This window comes from Myotis davidii, unplaced genomic scaffold (genome assembly GCF_000327345.1).
Source record: "Myotis davidii unplaced genomic scaffold, ASM32734v1 scaffold1, whole genome shotgun sequence".
NCBI classification, from domain to species: domain Eukaryota; kingdom Metazoa; phylum Chordata; class Mammalia; order Chiroptera; family Vespertilionidae; genus Myotis; species Myotis davidii.
The window spans coordinates 2,362,424-2,381,035 of record NW_006294681.1 but is presented as its reverse complement, the minus strand read 5'-3'; the positions used below and the strand labels follow the sequence as shown (position 1 = coordinate 2,381,035).

The window sequence follows — 18,612 nt, the reverse complement described above, 5'->3', positions numbered from 1 at the left end:
CTGAAACTGTAATAATGTTTAACTACTGAAGATTTACAATCACCATTCTCTCACACCCATATAATTTTTTAGCTCCTCACTCTAAGTGTAGGAGTCTTTATGGGAGCTGAATTAAAGCTATACTGGGTTATGAAGAATGCCTTTGTAATAAACTCCTGGAAGGCAGAGAGGATCCTTTCTATATGGATGTGACTTTGTTTGCATGTCTTTCTTTCCAACAATTTGGAGTTCGTTGAGAAAAGGTAATGCGTTCTAGTCATCCTTGAACCTCTCTACCTAGCACAGTTGCCATATAGGTGACAATAAATACTGTTTTCTAAGTGCTCTGTCTGTGCTAGTCGCTGCTTTAAGCACTTGACATGCGTTTTCACTGAAGTGCTATTGTGAAACAGGAGCCTCATGGTCTCTGAAGTTGGTGATAGTGTTCCTCTACCACAGAAGAGGAAGCTGAGGCACAGGGTTCTGTAATCCTCGAGGACACAGACTGAACAGCAAAACTGGGATTAGAGGGCAGGCAATCTATCTCCAGGGCCATAGCTCTAATGTTCATGTAGAATATTAATAAATGTTTGCTGATGAAATCATTGAAAGAATAAACCCAGTGGCAATTTGTTTTAGCTAGTAACATAAACTAAAATCATCATGGTCTCCATGGATGGTACAATGGCTTTTTCAGATGTATGTTTGAAAGACTGTTTATTTGATAATCTCACCTTTTGCTTTTTGTGCTGGATCATCTGTTTTTATATTTGTTTCTGAAAAGTAAAGACAAAACAAAATAAATACTATGGAAATCACCATTCAATGTCTCAAAATATAGAACCATATTTAAATGAACTCAAATTGATATAATTTAAAAAATATTTCTTGGCAAAGAATTCAATTTTCCTAAATCCCGAATTCTTTACACATGAAATGTGTTATGTTAAGGTCAGGTTCATTTGAATTACTTATAGAAGTCGCCAAGCATATAACTAGGTATCGGGTGTCAGGCTACATGTTTCTCCTTGATAAGAGAGTTGCTGTTGCTTATCTCCACCACCTTTAAGCTCCTCTATGAGTACAAAGGCAAACTGGGTAGGGAGAAACTTGTTAAATATTTTGCCTCCTAAAAACAGAAGACTGCTTTATAATAGACACCCTGTGCTTTAACGGGATGCAGTATGTCACCCGACTGAGAACACTAGTCTCATTCCTCTAAGGCAGTGGTTCTCAACCTTCCTAATGCCGTGACCCTTTAATACAGTTCCTCCTGTTGTGGTGACCCCCAACCATAAAATTATTTTCGTTGCTACTGTTATGAATCGTAATGTAAATATCTGATATGCAGGATGTATTTTCATTGTTCGTGACCCACAGGTTGAGAACTGCTGCTCTAAGGCAAGCATGTCAACCTTGTGGCCCACGGCCCACACGCTTCACTTATTTGACCCGCGTTAGTCTTTGAGCTTGACATGCTTGCTTTAAGGACTTCACACATAACAGGTGACCCGTTAGGGGCCTGCAATGAGCCCAGGTGTGCAGTAGCTCACCTGCTGAGGAGCTGCGATGGGCCAAAGAGCCCACCTGTGTCAGCTTTTCACTGAGTGAATCCCAGTTAGTGTCTCTCCCAGAAATGGGGTTAGCAAGCAGAGTGAAACCCACCAAGACCTGGACCGGCCAAAGAACACCCATCCCACAGGGAAGACAATGACATGTGACCTGACTACGTGTTTATAAGCAGACTTGTACATTCATAACCTCATATCTGCTTACTGTTTAATACAGGTTAGGAGCTAGTGAAATTTCAAGGTAGGCCAGTCAATTACAGACCCAGTAGGTACCGATCTAATGTGGGGGTATTTCTAGGAACACATGTGTACAGGTGTTGGCGCGGGGATGGAGCAAACAGTTTGGGAGACATAAAAATCAGACTGTGTCCATTCCCCACAAAGTGAGAGAGTGTGGGTGCGGTCTAGGGTGGGAGTAGGGAGGCAATCACAGATCACTGGATGTTGTGGTTCCCGATTCCCCACATTCATTCATAGAAAACATTTCATTTTTTGGAGATGAGAATATGCCGCAGGCTTCTGATGCAAGGAAGAGATTTTTATTGGTCAAGCAATTTCTCTTTTCAGCCCTGAGGTGAGAAGGGAACCAACTTTAAAAGCTAGTGAGCCAGGCTCAGTGCTAAGCACGTCTCACTCGTCTCTTGTTCCCGACACCGGATGGGGAAAGGTCTTATCTCCCTTTCTGTGCAAAGGAGGAAGTGGCGGCTGAGAAAATCGAGTGCCCAAACTGTCAAGGTCAGTGGTTACATCACTTCAAACGTCTCTACTTTTCTTGAAAGAGAAACAGATACTAGGGAAGCGCAGGTCTTGGATTTTTGCAAAGAATGGGTTTTATGAGTTTGAGGGCCATACACTTTGGCCAGTGATGCAAGAGGGTATCCAGGACATTAAAACACACACACACACACACACACACACACACATACACACACACACACAGGCTCTTGATCTTATTAACTATAACCTCCTTGTCATCAAGTTAGGCAGCGCACCATCTAATAGGAAGCATTGTCATAGGCATCAGGGATACAGGATTGAAGAAAAGTTCAAAAATCTCATGGAGCTCTCTTCCCAGGGGAATCAGCAACACCTGCAGATCCCTCAGGAGGTTGTACCGTGAATGGCCTCAGGCCTGCAGGCATTCCAGCCTGCCTGACCCTTGTTTCCTCCAAGCAGAGATAACACCCCTCTGCTGGGAAAACGCAACTCCCTGAACACAAAGCACTTTGCAGAGTAAGTGTATTCAGTAAAGGTGAGTCTGCTCACCCTTAGTTTCAAGTTTTATTTTCATTGTTTCTTCTGGGCACGTTAGAGGGGAAAACAACATTTTCCTGAGCCACAGAAGCTCAATGAGGGTGAAGTTAATTTCTTCACAGTCAGAGGTCACTGTGCATGGATGGTCACTGGTCACTGTGGAACAGTAGAGGGTATAGGGGGCAGGGAATAGGAGGCCTCACCAGGAGTTACCCAAACTCCTAGGACCCAACAAAAACCTGCAAAGAATGGATACAGGGGCTATTTCATTGCAATCCTGCCCCTGGAAATGTAGCACAATGGTAAATGCTAAACAAAATAAATAAGCATCACCTATTAGAGTAAGAAATGGGGGGGAAGGTACTCCTTTGCGATTGTATTCATCAAAAATGCCATAATATTCTAAAATACTAGTAAGTATAAAATGAACTGATTATATTAGGTAACGAATAAAAAATAATATACTTCAGAATAATGACAATATAGAGAAGAATCCTTCTGCATTTTATTGCACTCGAATAACATTAAACAGAAGACATTTACATTATTTTTAGGAAATCCATTGATGTTGCCCAGTTTGGCATGTATGTGTGAAGACAAGGCTCATTAATTCAGATATTTGGAATTAAAAGTATTTGAAATGGACCACAGCATAAGGAACCTTCTATTTCCAGAGTTCTAGAGACCATTATATACAAAAATTCAGTAGAATTTATTTTACTCATTTATCTGTTATGTCACTCCTAAGTTTCCCTAAAAAAAATATGGCTTATAAAAAGTAGTGTTCTACTTAATTCACAATATGAATTAAGAGCATTATTAGAATCTGAGTAGCAACTCTGTAGTACCCATATCACAGCTTTAGAAAATTATTGCTTTTCTTAAGTAAGTTATTATTTGGGGTTTCACTACACATGGGGTCAGCATGCATAACTTACTACATTATAACTATGATCTCTAATGACAAAAAAAAATAAAGCCTCTTTGATTTGAACCCTGTAAGCAGCAAAAACATCACCTTATCTTAAAAGAATGCTGACATGATCAAGAGCTCCCCCTGACAGGGAAGTGAAACCGCTTCTATGGCTTTTTACATAGCTTATGGTCCTTTCAAACGGACATTGTCGCTACCTTCTTCCTAACAGAGGAGTGTTTCATCACAGCCACTATTTCTGAGCCACGAATTCACCACATTAAAAGTTCCTTCTGGAACTTCAGTGTAGAAAGGAAAAGGCTCAGAGGCTGTGAAACAGCAGCAGCAGGCACCTGGCTCGCTTGAGGAGTGCTCTGGGCCCCTCCTGAACGAACCCCCTAGAGAGGCTGACCCCAGAGTTGACTTCGCTGAGTAAGCGCGCGCGGTGCTGTCTTTCCTGGTAGTGTTGTGAGGGCTTTACTTAATCAGCCAAAGGCAGAACAGTCTCTAAGTTATACACCAGGAATTTACACAGATGTTCTTAAAATTTAAACAGCGGAGAGCTATTATGTGATCGATATGAGGTGCCAAGAAGCAGTTTTGCGTCCTATATAGTAGGCCATTCCTCTTCCCTAGGCCCTAGCGAGGAATTGATTTCTCCCTCAGTTTGAAAAATAAATTAACCATGATAATTTAAAACTTTCAATGAAATATTAATTTTTTTCTAATGAGCTAATAGCTATAGAAATCTCACATTTTGAGTTTTGCCCTGAATACTTGAAGCAATGTAGGCTTTTTTTAAAAAAGGATATCAGTGCAGATATATACAACTCAAATCTTCACAGCTCCTAGACTCTGCTCTGTTTTTAAGGGTGCTGAGGCAAGGTAGTCCTACGGCTTTTAAATCCCGTTTAACGCAGTTTGCACGTCAGTCCAACCGAGTGTTAATGCCTAACAATATATATTAAAGCCCTGCCAACACGTTTGCTGCTACATCATCAATATAATTGTTACGTGTTGCCTGAAAAACACACATTAATACAGAAAAGACTAAAAGCTGTGTCACCAAAAATAGAAGGGAAAGCAATGCAATGGATTCACTAATGCTACCCAAAAAGGACATGCAGGAATGTAACATCACATGTAACTTCTGTTTCTAAAAAAAAAGAGATACCCTAAAATGCCAGTGGACTATGATTCATTGAAAACATCTTTAGTGTTCACTCGCAAAGATCTTGGTGTGCTCAGTAATTACTTCACAAGATCTATCGCAGCCATCTTTTGGAGCGTATGGTTAGGCTGGTCCTCCTGCAGTAGTGGGGCAGTCTTTTTGAAGCTTTAAGTATCTGCAAAAATAAGGGGAAATCTAAATTAAAGGACCAACTAGACACAGGCTGCGAAACTGCTTCATTTTCATTTGACTTTTAAAATCCCACCAACAGAAGTAGATGTTTTTTACTTTTGTGTTGCTGTTTGCTTGTTTTGTTTTAAGGGCAGCTTGATAACAGAATGATTGCATTTCTTAGGAATGACTAACGACCTAGAGAAGTTCCTGGGATGCTTGCAAAGCTGTTGATGAAAACTGGAGGCTCCTTAGAGTATCTGAGAATTACAACTGAATTTAAGAATTTCAATCTTTTGAGAAATAAAGGCAATAATTTCTTTCTCCCATCGATGTTTCCGCTGTGTTAAAAAAAAAAAAACTAATAGAGAAAAAAATCTAGTATGGTATTTGAAAGACAAATATAGGAAGGCTTTACAAGGAGGAACTAGCTACTGTAAGTTGGAGTTAGAATATATTACTTTAATAATTTTATGCCAATTTTCAATGTAGTTGACAATATAAATAGTCAGTAAAGAAAGCATGCAAAATTTTAAAGGAACTAAAAATCATTCCTAACTTTTTCCAAATACTTTCTCATTCCAAACTTTAGTATTGGGTTTATTTTACTCTCATAGCATTACATTTTCTAAAATTAGAGTTGAAAATGAGCTGGTACACATAAAAGCCCAACCATATTTTGGTACACTTTCTAAAACTGGGTTATACTTATTCCTCCTCCACTCACTCCCTCCTTCCTTCCTTCCCTCCTTAGCTCTCCATCCACCTATTTATCTATCTACATAATATAAATGTGTGTGTGTGTGTGTGTGTGTGTGTGTGTAACCAGAAAGTTTTGTCTAAGCAGAATTATTTGGTGCTAATGTGAACTAGAAATTATATGTAGACTTTTATATAGCCAATGAAATGTGTGTTTATGTCCTCCAAAAGACATGTACAAGAATATTCACCTTTCTTCATAATAACCAAAAACTGGAGACATTCACTACAGCCACCAATGTAGAACAGATTTTTTAAGTATATTTACAGCAATTAGCAATGCATAAGTCCAAATTATTTTATGCAACAAAATGGATGAAACTCAAAGACAGGATGTTGAGCAATAAAAACTAGTTACAAAAAGATTATATATATATATATATTTGTATGAATTGACTTGTGGTTCTATTGAATTAAATTCAAAAGTAGGCACACCAATCTATACAGTACAGGTGAGGACAGCAGTTACCTGTGGCAGGGTGTTACTGCGAGGGGGAAGAGGAGATTTCTGGGTGCTATAAGCATCCTGAGTAGCGGGTACAAGGATTTTTATACAGATACAAGTTCACCAAACTGTGTGCTCAACATTTGCACACCTATCTGTGTGTAAACTATACCTCAAGAGAAAAAGTTTTAAAAATGAGTTTGACTTTAGGTTCTCTTAGAATTTATCAATTAGCTAGACTGTGAGAGGAATAAGCATTCTGTAACCTGTGCAATCAAAAATATCATGAGACTATTGGAAGTTGTTCCAAGTATAATGATGAGTACTGATAAAAAGCAAATAAACGAAAAGCTCAGTTGTTAATTGTGAACAATATGCTTCTAACCATTTAAAGGTGACTCCACCAAGGTGCAAACCCAACATTTCCAACATCAGGCCAGTCATCTCCCTGCTACCCTGTTTCCTCCTGCGTCTCCTTTAAGGTTCCATCATGCATTCACTAAAGTCAGAAACACAGGAATCGTTCTCAACTCTGACCCCTCAATCAGCCGCCTCTCCCATCAAATTATGTCCAACTATGATGTCTCTGAAATCCGTCTATCCATGGCTTCCACCACAGTTCAGGCTCCCATTTCTAGATTAATGCATCTGCCCTCTTAACTCCTCTCTAACTCCTCTTTTCAAATCTGGATTTGATCATGTGACTCCTGTGCTTGAAAATGTTTCAGTGGCTTCCTGTCACTTTTAGACTCAGCTTCAACATTTTAAACACCAGCCCCGTCTGGTACGGCTCAGGGGTTGAGAGTCTTCCTATGGACCAGGAGGCCATGGTTGCTTCCTACTCAAAGCACATGGCCAGGTTTCAGACTCGACCCCCAGTAGTGGGGGTACAGGAGACAGCCAATCTATGATTAACATCATCGATATCTCTATCTCCATCTCCTTCTCCCTTTCTCTCTGAAATCAATAAAAATATTTAAAAGAATTTTAAACATCACATTTGAAATGCTCCACGAAGTGAAGCCTGCCTGCTTTCCCACCGCGTCTTCTTAAACTTCTTAAACCTTATGTGGCCCACCGTCTCCGTCTTTGTTCTGCAGGCACTTCTTCCCCTGCTCCCACCTGCCAGCTCCTGTCACTTCTATCAGCACCTCAAAACCCAGCTCCAGCACAGCACATGGGAGGCCTTACCGCACCCCTTCCCCCACAAAAGCTGGGCTACGTGTCCCTCCTTCCGGGTGCTGCCCCATGCTCCACTCTGAGAAGTTAACAGCCTCACGCTGGCTGTTTTCCTCAGCTGCACGCCCTGGGACTATGAGCACTACAAGGCAGGGACGATGCTATTGATCATTTATCTGTACTGCCTGGTGCAGCGCCTGTACCATAGTAGTTGCTCAATTTGTATTTCTTGAATAAGCGAATGATCAAATCAGTATCAATAATATGCATGTTAGGCACTTTTTATATAAGCGAAAACCTCTCTAGCTGCCATCCTGAAGCTGGTCATGAGCCTTACTGACCAGTGTTAGAAAATGCTGGCTGGCAGGGGAGGCACAGGAGTGAAACCCTAACCACGGCTGGAGTCCTGGACAGTGCAACTCGTATAAACGTAACAAATGGAACGAGCAATCTCCCCTTTCAGAGAGAAAGGAGCAGCAGAGTCACCAGCAAACACTGCTGCTCACATACCCCTGTGTTGAATAACATGATTATAATAACAAAATATAAAATTCACTTGTTTTCCTAGCATTGAATGACAGGAAAGTCTTGATGAAACCAGTTAGTCAAATGATCTGAAAGTATTATTTGGCAGGAAATTTTACCCTGATAAATTCCCTAACTGATTACTTCTTCAGTCATTCAATTGAGGCTACATATTTTTATGCTTTCATATTGCTAGAAATATGCAGTATAATTTCAAGTGAAAATCTGAGTTTGAAGAGAAAGGTAGAAATCCACGAAAGAAATAGGGATTCCAAAATCCTTTTTTTAGTATATGTGCTGCTGAAGCGAGCGCCCAAAACGCATTTTTAAAATTCTGGTATTCAAAATAATTAATTTTTAGTATCAGTATGATCAATTCTTAGAATGGCCTTTTACCTCCTTGCCTGCAAAGCACTTGTACATTTACAGATATAAACAAAAGACAGCAAAATGTAAACAACTGGACAATTTGCTTCTCTACAATGAATCATAATTAACCTTCGACATTTCTGAGTCCTACCTGATGTGCTGATACATATTAAGAGAAAAATGCCACAATACATCCTTAGCTTTATCAGGCCAAGACAGCCTTCAGAGCTCATCAGCTCTTACACCTTCATTTATTTAAAATCCTCTAGCGCACAGCAGCTGAGAGTGTGAACTCTGAAGCCAAAATGTAAAGGTCATCTCAGTTCTCCCACCTGTCAGCTCTGTGACCACAGGCGGTCACTCTGCCTTGCTATGCGGAGGTTTTCTCATCTGTAAAATGGGGACACAGCACGTCTACCTCTTGGGCTACTGGAAATATTAAAGGAGTTTTTCAAGTCATGTGCTTAGAAGAACACTAGTTACTGCTAATAAATGTCAGCATTCATCATCCCCTCGTGTGTGGCTGGATACAACCCTACATCAGACAGTTCCTGCCCCATGGAATTATCACACCAATGACTCCAATCAAGGACATAATAAGCATTATTAAGACTGTGTAACCTAGTCTTAGAAGGATCAGGAAGGCAAAGTAATCACCAATTAAATTCTGAGGGCCAGGAAAAAGTGAACTAGAAGCCCACATTTCTCAGAGCTATCCAATTTGAGTTTTCCACCGAATAAAGAATTTAAAGACAGAAAGGCAGCAAGGCGACAGGCCCTACAATTAGTGTGCCCAGGGTTTCTGCAACCACATACATAATTAAACACTATTCCAAAAGCAGTGAGCCTACTGAAAAAACGCTCACCAACACAGATTTATGACTCTTGTTATTTTGTAAGACTGAATAATAAAAACATTGCAATACAAAGTTATGACTGAGAAGATAACAGAAATAAGCAAACCGAGTGCAACCATTAAAAATAACTATTGCTAACTCTCGGCCTTCCATTCTCTTTGGGCAAGGTTAAACTGCAACTGTGCAGCGGGTCCATCAAAATTTTATGACACCAAATTACAGGTTACAACTTCTTGAGCGGGCCTTTCAGAATTTAGCTTCCCTTGATCCACTTGAAAGATCAGGCTAATTAATTACTGAACAGTAATAACCACAGCCACCATTTACTAAGAGCTTATTACGTGCAGACAGTATGCATATTAACTGCTTCGGCAGTTACCTATCTCATCGGAAAACCACTTTCGTCCAGCACCCCAACCGCTTGGTACTTTAGATTTATGTGCCAAGGAAATTCTGGGGCTTAGTCTATAAAGCATGGAAATAAAAGCACAGAACTTTTTGGTTAGGACATATTACTGTTCATTACCTTCACTAAAGTTAGGTCAATATTAAAAAAAAAAAATAGGAACTGTAACTGGAAAAAAAGTCAATATTCTAGGAAATGCGTCATTTTAGGAATACTTATAAAACAATTTTCTTTAAAGGAGTGGGTAGCCATCAAAATGCAAATCCAGGAACCTGCTCTGCCTTCTCGAGATAGAACAAGGCACTCCGTGACCCATGATTCAACAGGGCCGAGTTAGCTCCAGCAATAAGACCGAAACGCTGGCCTTCCCCGCTCTGTGCAACTTTCCTGAACACCAAATACATGGATGCGCAGCAGCCATCACGTGAAAGATCCATTTCTCCATGGGCTTCTTTCTCATTCATATTCTAATGCTAACAACTCAGTTCTTTTAAGAGTCTGTACATATTATTATAAATGCATGTGGTATGACAACTACCAAAACGTAAAATACCCATTAAATAAGCAAAGAGGAGCTGAAGTATAAAAAAAAATTCTTTGATTACAAAATGTTTTCCTCCTTGAAATTTAGTATTCCAGAAAGTTTGGCAGGCACAATTATGTCTACCAAAATCAACAGTAATGCACATCACTGCTACAAAATTCACATTAGGCATAAAGTGAAAGACAGGAGTAAAAGAAATGAATATATGACACAAAAAAATGGAAATAAGACACAGAAATAAGAAACATACACGTAGGAAAGAAGTATTGGAAAGTCCTCTCTTCGTAAAACATTTCCCCCCACTGTGAGAACAGGAGAGTTACATGTCCATTTCTGATTGCAGTATAGTTAATGTCATCTCTAAAACGCATCCACAAACACAGGCCCTGGGGGAAATGCTCTTCCCATTCTTCACTGATGATGAGAGGGATATGTGGGGGAGGCAGAGAAACGGGTTCACGCGGTGGCTGAAAGGAAAGACCCGGGTAGAGACGAGTCTCAGGCAGCCTGGCCTGCCAGGGGCATTCGTGATGGTCTCCAGGAGGCAGCGGACTGGGAGGAAGAGGAGTGGTATCACAAAGGTCTGTGCCATTAAACCTGCAGCTTAAGGCAATTCTGATTCCTTATCATCCACCAAATAGTCAGCCAACAAAAGAGAAAAATAAAATCCCAACTCCTCCTCCTCCTCTTCCTCTTCCTCCTCCTCCCACCACTACTTCTACTGCCGTGGAGCACAGCAAAAGTCACATGGAACTCCGATCATGAACAGCCCGCAAATTCTAGTCACGTTCTGATGTGTCTTTTCCATTACTTTGAAATGGGGGTCAGCTGACCCAAACACAGAAAATTTTCTTTTAAAATTTAAGTTATAATTAATCTTCCTCTCTCACGACTCTTCCTCTTCCTAGATGTCGTTCATTCAGCTAGTGTGAATATCAAGAGCATATTTTATATCGAACAACAAAAAAAAAAGGAAACAGCGATACATCTCACAAAATGTCATACCTGGTGGGATTTCCTGATGCTCCTCGGCTGGGGGCACGTGTGCTTCTGAAATAAACAGCACAGTTACAACCCATTACATGTTGCTGACCAGAGTTTAAAATCCAGCTTGCTGGTATTAAAGGTTCAGTGATGATTTTACAGGCTTCTCTGGGATTCAGTTGCAGTCATTATAAAAACATGTCAGTTTTTACACCATCACAACAAAGGAGAACTAGCTATAGACTTTCTAAAATGTTGTCTATTTTTTTCAAGTGTCCTGTGCAATGGGCTTTACGATATGACCTGCCTAACGGACCAACCTCAACCTCACTGCCAGGCAAAGGAGACGCGAACTAAAACCTAGGATTTCACCACATTTTTCATCAGACTTGATAGGAAAGCTGAGGAAAGACATTTAAAGCACCTTGTTTCTTCTTGAAAAAATTTTTTTTAACTCATAACCTAATTTCAATGTGAATGAAACACAAAGAAATTAAATTAAAATATAATGTTGAAAATAAACCACTATACCTAATAAAGGTTTTTGAAAAATATTACTCACAATAACATATTCCAAGACCAGCCAAAATGCAGACATGAATTTTTAACATCTTCTCTTTTTGCCTGGTTGCTTTAGCCACTTACAACTAAGCCAAGCGCAGATCTCACCGCCCAGTTGTAGGACACACTGATGTAAATTCACATATAAAACTGCATCACGTACTGCACCTTCCTATCTGACAGCCATGTGACAGCACCTTCACCTAGAGATGAGGTCAGAGCAGCTTTCCTTCTGCTCCTTAAGGGTCAAGGGGAAGAGTTTCTAATAGCATTTTCTAAAACCAAAAATATTTATGTAGCCATTTTAATCATTTTTCTTCTGGCATTAATTTGCTTCTAATCATAAAAATGATACAAGCTTAAAACAGAAGATTTGAAAATAGTTTACACGAAAGTAAAAAGGGGACAGAAAAATAATCCCTCATATTGCCCCTTTCTCTTCTTTTAGCGGAAGCACCCCCAGCATTGCCTACCTTCTTGAGTTGACTGCTTGTGAATTGCCTGCCTATTGATTTTGTTCTTAACACTTTAGAGACATGTTAGCACATTATCAACTCTACCAGTGCTTGCTTGTTTGTTTTCTCAGAATTTCTTTTACTTTTGAACATTTCAGGTACATTTGAAAAAAACCATGTGAACCATAAAGTATCACTTGCGTCATTTCCATCACTAAGAAAGCCTTATTATTACTACCTAAGTTTATCCTGAATAAATATATCAGAAATTTATTTTGGTAATGATGTAGCAAGAGGATTTTGAAAAGGAAATAGCAAATAAATTATATCAGCACAACCTGAAAGAGTTGCCTATTGATACAACACACTTTTTTTTTCTCCAAGACTTTAAAAAAATTTTTTTAAAAAACTTTGTTGTTGAAGGTATTACATATGTCCCCTTTTTCCCTCCACTGACTTCTTCTAGCCTGTACCACCCCTACCCCAGGCCTTCACCACCCTATAGTCTGTGTCCACGGGTTATGCATACAAGTTTTTTGGTTGATCTTACCCCACCCCCACCCCCCTCACCTTCCCTCTGGGACTGGCTCTCACTCCCATTGATTTACTCAATAGCTCTCCTGCTCTCTCAAGTTCTTCTCCCCTGGTTTTCCTCCTGCCTCACAGCTGTTCAGGCTCCAACAAACCTCACAGTGTCATGATTCCTTAGAGCTCACCCTGGGGCTGCTTGTCTTCTCTCTCTGTGCTCACCCCCAAAATGACCTTAACCACTTCCATGAAGTCAGCACCATCCTCATGATGATGGCACTGGAACATGTACACCCACCTCGGATCTCACCCACCTGTTGGGATTGGCATATTCAACTCCCTACTTGCCACCTCCATCTGGGTCTCTCACATAATTCCCAGACGCCACACATCTACTGTGGCGACTCTGATATTCTCCCCTAAACCAGCACCTACTATGTCCTACTTTTCTTCTCAGCAAATGGCCCCAGCATTCGACAGGTATTCAACCCAAACCAAAGTAAGGCCGCCTTTATTCCTCTTTACTTCACAACCATCAGAAAGTTCCATTACCTGTCATTCTAAAACAGATCTCAAGTTCAAAACTCTGCCCTCCGTTTCCTCTGCAATGATCTTACTCCGGGGCAACACGGCCACCTCCCTGGATTAGTGCCCAATAATTTCTGAACAGGGTGGTCTCTGTTTCCATTATTGCTCCGCTCAACCCATTCTCTAACTAGAAGTAACTGTTCACAACATGCCCTATCTTATTAAGTGTTCCCATGGACTCTCACTGTACTTGGATTATAATCCAAATTCTTCATGAGGTCCTCCAACGCCCCGCCTAATCTGTTCCCTGTCTTTTTATTGCTTAAGCCAAGTCAGGTTTGGTTTTCTGTTCCCTGCAAGAGAAAGGAACCCTAATGACACAGATGGGGAAGAACAGAGGGTTTAAGCACAGGACTGATATAGCCAGCTCTGTACTTCTAAAGAGATCTTCCTGAGATCTGAGAAGTGCTGAGGTAGCCTGTTCAACAGGATTAGCTATAGAAACAGGGGGAGGGGGCTCCATGATGGCAACCACATTTCTCGTTTGGGCATCCAAGTATATATTGATGCCACCAACCAAAGAGAAGGTTGGTGGGCAGGTAAAGGAAGTGAGCACCCTCTTGCTGTCCACTCTGGTGCTGCAGGAGCACAGAAACTGCAGGTGGCTGAAGGTACACAGTCCAGGGCCCCCCTGCCCACCAACGGAACTCCCCAAACAGCCTCTGCTATGTCCTCTACTGGCTGACCAAAATGCCTGAAAACAGAGGACCCAACTTTCAACCCATCTCTGCCCGCGGCTAACCCCTCCCCTGGAATTTAAAGTAGCCCTCCTTGCCCTCGCTGGTTTGGCTCAGTGGATAGAGCGTCGGCCTGCGGACTGAAGGATCCCAGGTTCGGTTCCGGTTGGGGGGCATGTGCCTTGGTTGCGGGCACATCCCCAGTGGGGGGTGTGCAGGAGGCAGCTGGTCGATGTTTCTCTCTCATTGATGTTTCTAACTCTTTATCTCTCTCCCTTCCTCTCTGTAAAAAAATCAATGAAATATATTAATTAAAAAAAGAAAATAGAGTAGCCCTGCACACCACTGCACACCAGCTTAGCCACCTCCGGCCTGTAACCTGGGCACTCTCGTCCTCTGACCCCTGAGCACTGTACAGAGATTTAAGAGGAAGTGCTTAGGAAACACTTGCTGAAAACATGAACACATTGTCAATATGAACAGTGTACCCATCTCTATAAAATTAACTTACCTTCTAAGATTATGTTGGACTCTTCTACAGTATTATCTAAAAAAACAAACAAAACCCAAACACATATTACATTAACTCAACTCCATGAGATCCCTGAATAACTTATATCCACTCAGATACCTAAATCTGGCACTTTTTAGACTAGTTTCTTACAGAGAGGCTCACAAGTACGTATACTAGCATATCGACTTTAATTCCCGAATTATACTCAAAGCATAGATCAGATAGGCTGACATTATCCCCGTTGACAGAAAACTCCCACCGTAAGTAGGGAATAAACATAAGGACAATATCCAAATACTTCCCTGGTGAAATGAAAATGTCTTATATTTCTTACTACATCTATCTCTGTTCCATGAGTTGTGCAAGTTTTAACAAATACAAGGGGCTGTCTTGCAGGAGGAAACATTTGCTTAGAGAAAAAGCTTACCTGAGCTGTCCATCCCCCCTTCACTTTCCGATGGTTCATATACTATAAAAAAACACAAGGACACATGTAATAACTTAATCAATAAAGAAATTTAAAAAAACCACACACACACACACACACACACACGTGTAGCAATGCATGACTCTCATTGCAACACAACACTGGCTGGGCAGTTCAAGAGCAGAGACACTGTTCTACTTATCCTGGGGCTCAGACACTGGGCAAGGGCAGGGTACAGAATGGCCTCACAGGCAACAAGCCCAGATTCAAACTCAAGGTCAGCCACATTTTAGCCACAGGAGATGGGCAATTACTTCTGCGTTCTTCCTTTAAAACGGGGAACACTAAGGTTCCTCCCGAATCACTTCTCACCAGGATCCTATACCTTGTGTCTTCCCGGGTGGCACTGAATTTCCTATTTTTACTTTCTTCACATCTGTGGTGGAGGCTCTGAGTTACCCAAGGCTCTACCCAGCTTGCCTCTCTGGATCCACGGGATTTCTAAACAGATTCTCGACTTTGTTTTGGGAATAATTCTCAGATCTTTCACCTGGACAAACAGTGCTGCACCAGCCTCTTAGAACGAGGGTTCAATCGGCAGGCATTTCATTCACGACCTCACCACGGCCCATCCATCACTGCTCTGGCCTTTCCCTGCCCGGCCCCGTGCGCCTCCGCTCGGCTGCAGAGCCGGTCTTCCCGTCCCGGCTGGGTCACAGCTTCCTCAGTCAACCTGTCCCCGGCTTTTTCCATTTTCCAAAATTCCTCAAAATTTCTTATACACTAAGAGCGAACTTTGTTATTTTCCAAGCACAATTATCAATTTATTCCTTTTGTCCATTTGATAAAAAAACATTTTTTGGAGCACCTACTATCTTTGTGATTTTATTCTCAGTGGTGGGGCGGACGGGACCAGGGACAATTCTAACATACCGCTCTCTGCCCTGCGGTGGCCTTTCATCATCACTAATAAAAGCAGACTCAGAGGGAGGGGCAGTGAATGCCTGCTCACCTGCCACCCTGAGCCGTGTACGTACACATACTCGATCTCTTAAAAAAATAAAAGCTCTTTCTTAAGCCTGCTTCACTGGCTTTCTCTCCGTCCTCCACTTCAGTCTAATCTGCTTAGTCATTTACATTTGATGTCTCATCTCCTCACTTCCTCTTCTCCACCCACTCCAACCCATCTCACAGCCCCAACCATGACCCAAAAAGGCTCCTCTCAGCCCACCAATGAGCACCTCTTTTTTTTAAAAAAAATGAAAGCATAGCTGGCATACAATGTTATATTAGTTTCAGGTGAACATAGGGATTCTACATGTATATACCTACAAAGTGACCACCACGATAAATCTAGTAACCACGTGTCACCAAAGCTATTACAACATCATTGACTATGTTCTCTGTGTTGTACATTACATCCTCACGACTTATTTATTTTATAACTGTAAGTGTGCACCTCTTATTTCCCTTCACCCTTTTCACCCATCCCCCGACCCTCTCCCCTCTGTGTCTAAGAGTCTGTTTCTGAACCCCTCATTGAGTTTACTGGATACTTTCCACCCTTAACATCCTAGACTGCTTAGCAGCTCCTTCCTTTTCAAACACTGTTGCACTTGGCCACATTCTCCTTTTATTCCTTTGTTTCTCCTTCTCGGTCCTCTTGATCATTTCATCCTTTTCTTACCAGGAATGAAACGTTGGCTTTCATCGAGGTCCAGCCACAGAACCTCCCGTCTTCCCACTCTATCCTCTCCTTACGATCTCAGACTTTGTCTTCAATTGCTCATGATTCTCAACCTCACAACCACAAACTGGATTTGTCATCTGAGATCAAACACCATCTATCAGCTTATCTCCCCTTGGATGTCTCAGTATGAACTTTCACCAGGTATGGACAGGACCATCTGGCTTCCAGTTCCTGGTTTCCAGTCTTGCCTGACTTAGGGGGGAAAAAAACCCCATCCATCAGATGCAGAAGGCAGAACAGGGGACGTGGCCGACCCTGGCTCCCCATCCCCAGCCACACCCACACATCAAGGCCCATCAATTCTATCTTCTAACATTTCTCAGCTTTGCCCACGTCCCTTCACCTTCATGGCCACCACCCTGGTTTAAACTGCTTGCCTCTCTGTCCAGCTTCTTGCAGAGGTTCCTGATGGTCCCTATAGTACCAGCTCGAACACATGACTTCCGTGCTTACCTTGAGAGGGCCCTCAGCAGATGGGACACTGCTGAACACCTCTCTCTAGAAACTCATCTCTTTTGACTCCTTGCCTGGCACAGATGTGACTCGGGGCAAGCTACTCTCTCCAGTCCATTTACTATGCATTAGACCTGATAGACCAGTGGTTCTCAACCTTCCTAATGCCGCGACCCTTTAATACAGTTCCTCATGTTGTGGTGACCCCCAACCATAAAATTATTTTCGTGGCTACTTCATCACTGTAATTTTGCTACTGTTATGAATCGTAACGTAAATATCTGCTATGCAGGATGTATTTTTATTGTTACAAATTGAACACAATTAAAGCATAGTGATTCATCACAAAAACAATATGGAATTATATATGTGTTCTCCGATGGTCTTAGGCGACCCCTGTGAAAGGGCCGTTCGACCGCCAAAGGGGTCGCGACCCACAGGTTGAGAACCGCTGCCTTAGCACAATTGTAACTAAATGCTAAACTGAAGTTAGTTGTGTGATTTGTACCCCCTGCTAAAATAAAGGTCCATGGGAGCAGGAACCTTGTGTGTGTCCCTCACCAGCACTGCTCCTGCGTCCTACTCTGTGGACACAAGTACTCGGTACACGTGTGGTGTACAAATAAGTAAGTCAATGAGACGGTAAGGCTGTTTCTCAGATGTACCCAACGCAGGTCTGATGCTTTCTAGAATATTTCCTATGTGAAAAGCTGGTTCCCTCTATAGCTTTAGTAAACAATGTTTTCCAGGTTCTAGAGTTTGGGGAATTTAGTACAGAATATATTGTTTTTCCCCCACTAAAAATGGTTTTGTTTTCACCTTCCCTACAGTCTCATTTATACATAGTTACTGGTTTCCCTAGTTTGGTTCCTGAATTCCACAAAGGTATCTTTTTAACCAGGGTCCTCAAACTTTTTAAACAGGGGGCCAGTTCACTGTCCCTCAGACCGTTGGAGGGCCGGACTATAGTTTAAAAAAAAGCAATGAACAGATTCCTATGCATACTGCACATATCTTATTTTGAAGTAAAAAAAAACAAAACGGGAACAAATACAATGTTTATATTTGTATGTGGACCGCAGGCCGTAGTTTGAGGACCCCTGTTTTTAACATATAGTGAATAATCCTGTGTTCTATTAGATCTATTTTGTTTGAAAAAGTTTATGTTCTACAGCAAGGTAACCCAAAGTATCTCACCAGATTTGTACACCTTACATCATATTTATTATTCTTTGTTAACATTTTAAATTATATTTATTACTAGAGGCCCTATGCATGAAATTCGTGCAAGAGTAGGCCTTCCTTCCCCCAGCTGCCGGCACTGGCTTCCCTCGCAGTCCCAGCTTTGTCTAGTAGGTCATCCAGAAGGACATCCAGTCTAATTAGCATATTATGCTTTTGTTATTATAGATGATACTCTGCCTATGAAAATATATTTATTTTTATGTATTTTGGCATGGCATCTAATTTTACACTTCTTTAAGTTTAATTTTAAAGTCCTCTAGACCTAGTCTATAAAAATATTCCAAATA

The 18,612-nt window shown here is 41.4% G+C and overlaps 1 protein-coding gene across 2 annotated transcripts in view; it reads right to left on the bottom strand.

The window, feature by feature from the left end:
- ASPH (aspartate beta-hydroxylase) overlaps window positions 1-18,612 on the bottom strand; it is a 132,013-nt gene that overhangs the window by 74,739 nt on the left and 38,662 nt on the right. For both annotated transcript variants that reach the window (XM_015567421.1, XM_015567422.1), the window contains 4 exons: window positions 14,878-14,919; window positions 14,448-14,483; window positions 11,149-11,193; window positions 714-755 (listed from right to left, as the gene is read on the bottom strand). In XM_015567421.1, coding sequence (XP_015422907.1) covers window positions 714-755; window positions 11,149-11,193; window positions 14,448-14,483; window positions 14,878-14,919 — 165 coding nt within the window. The remainder of the gene's footprint in view (window positions 1-713; window positions 756-11,148; window positions 11,194-14,447; window positions 14,484-14,877; window positions 14,920-18,612) is intronic.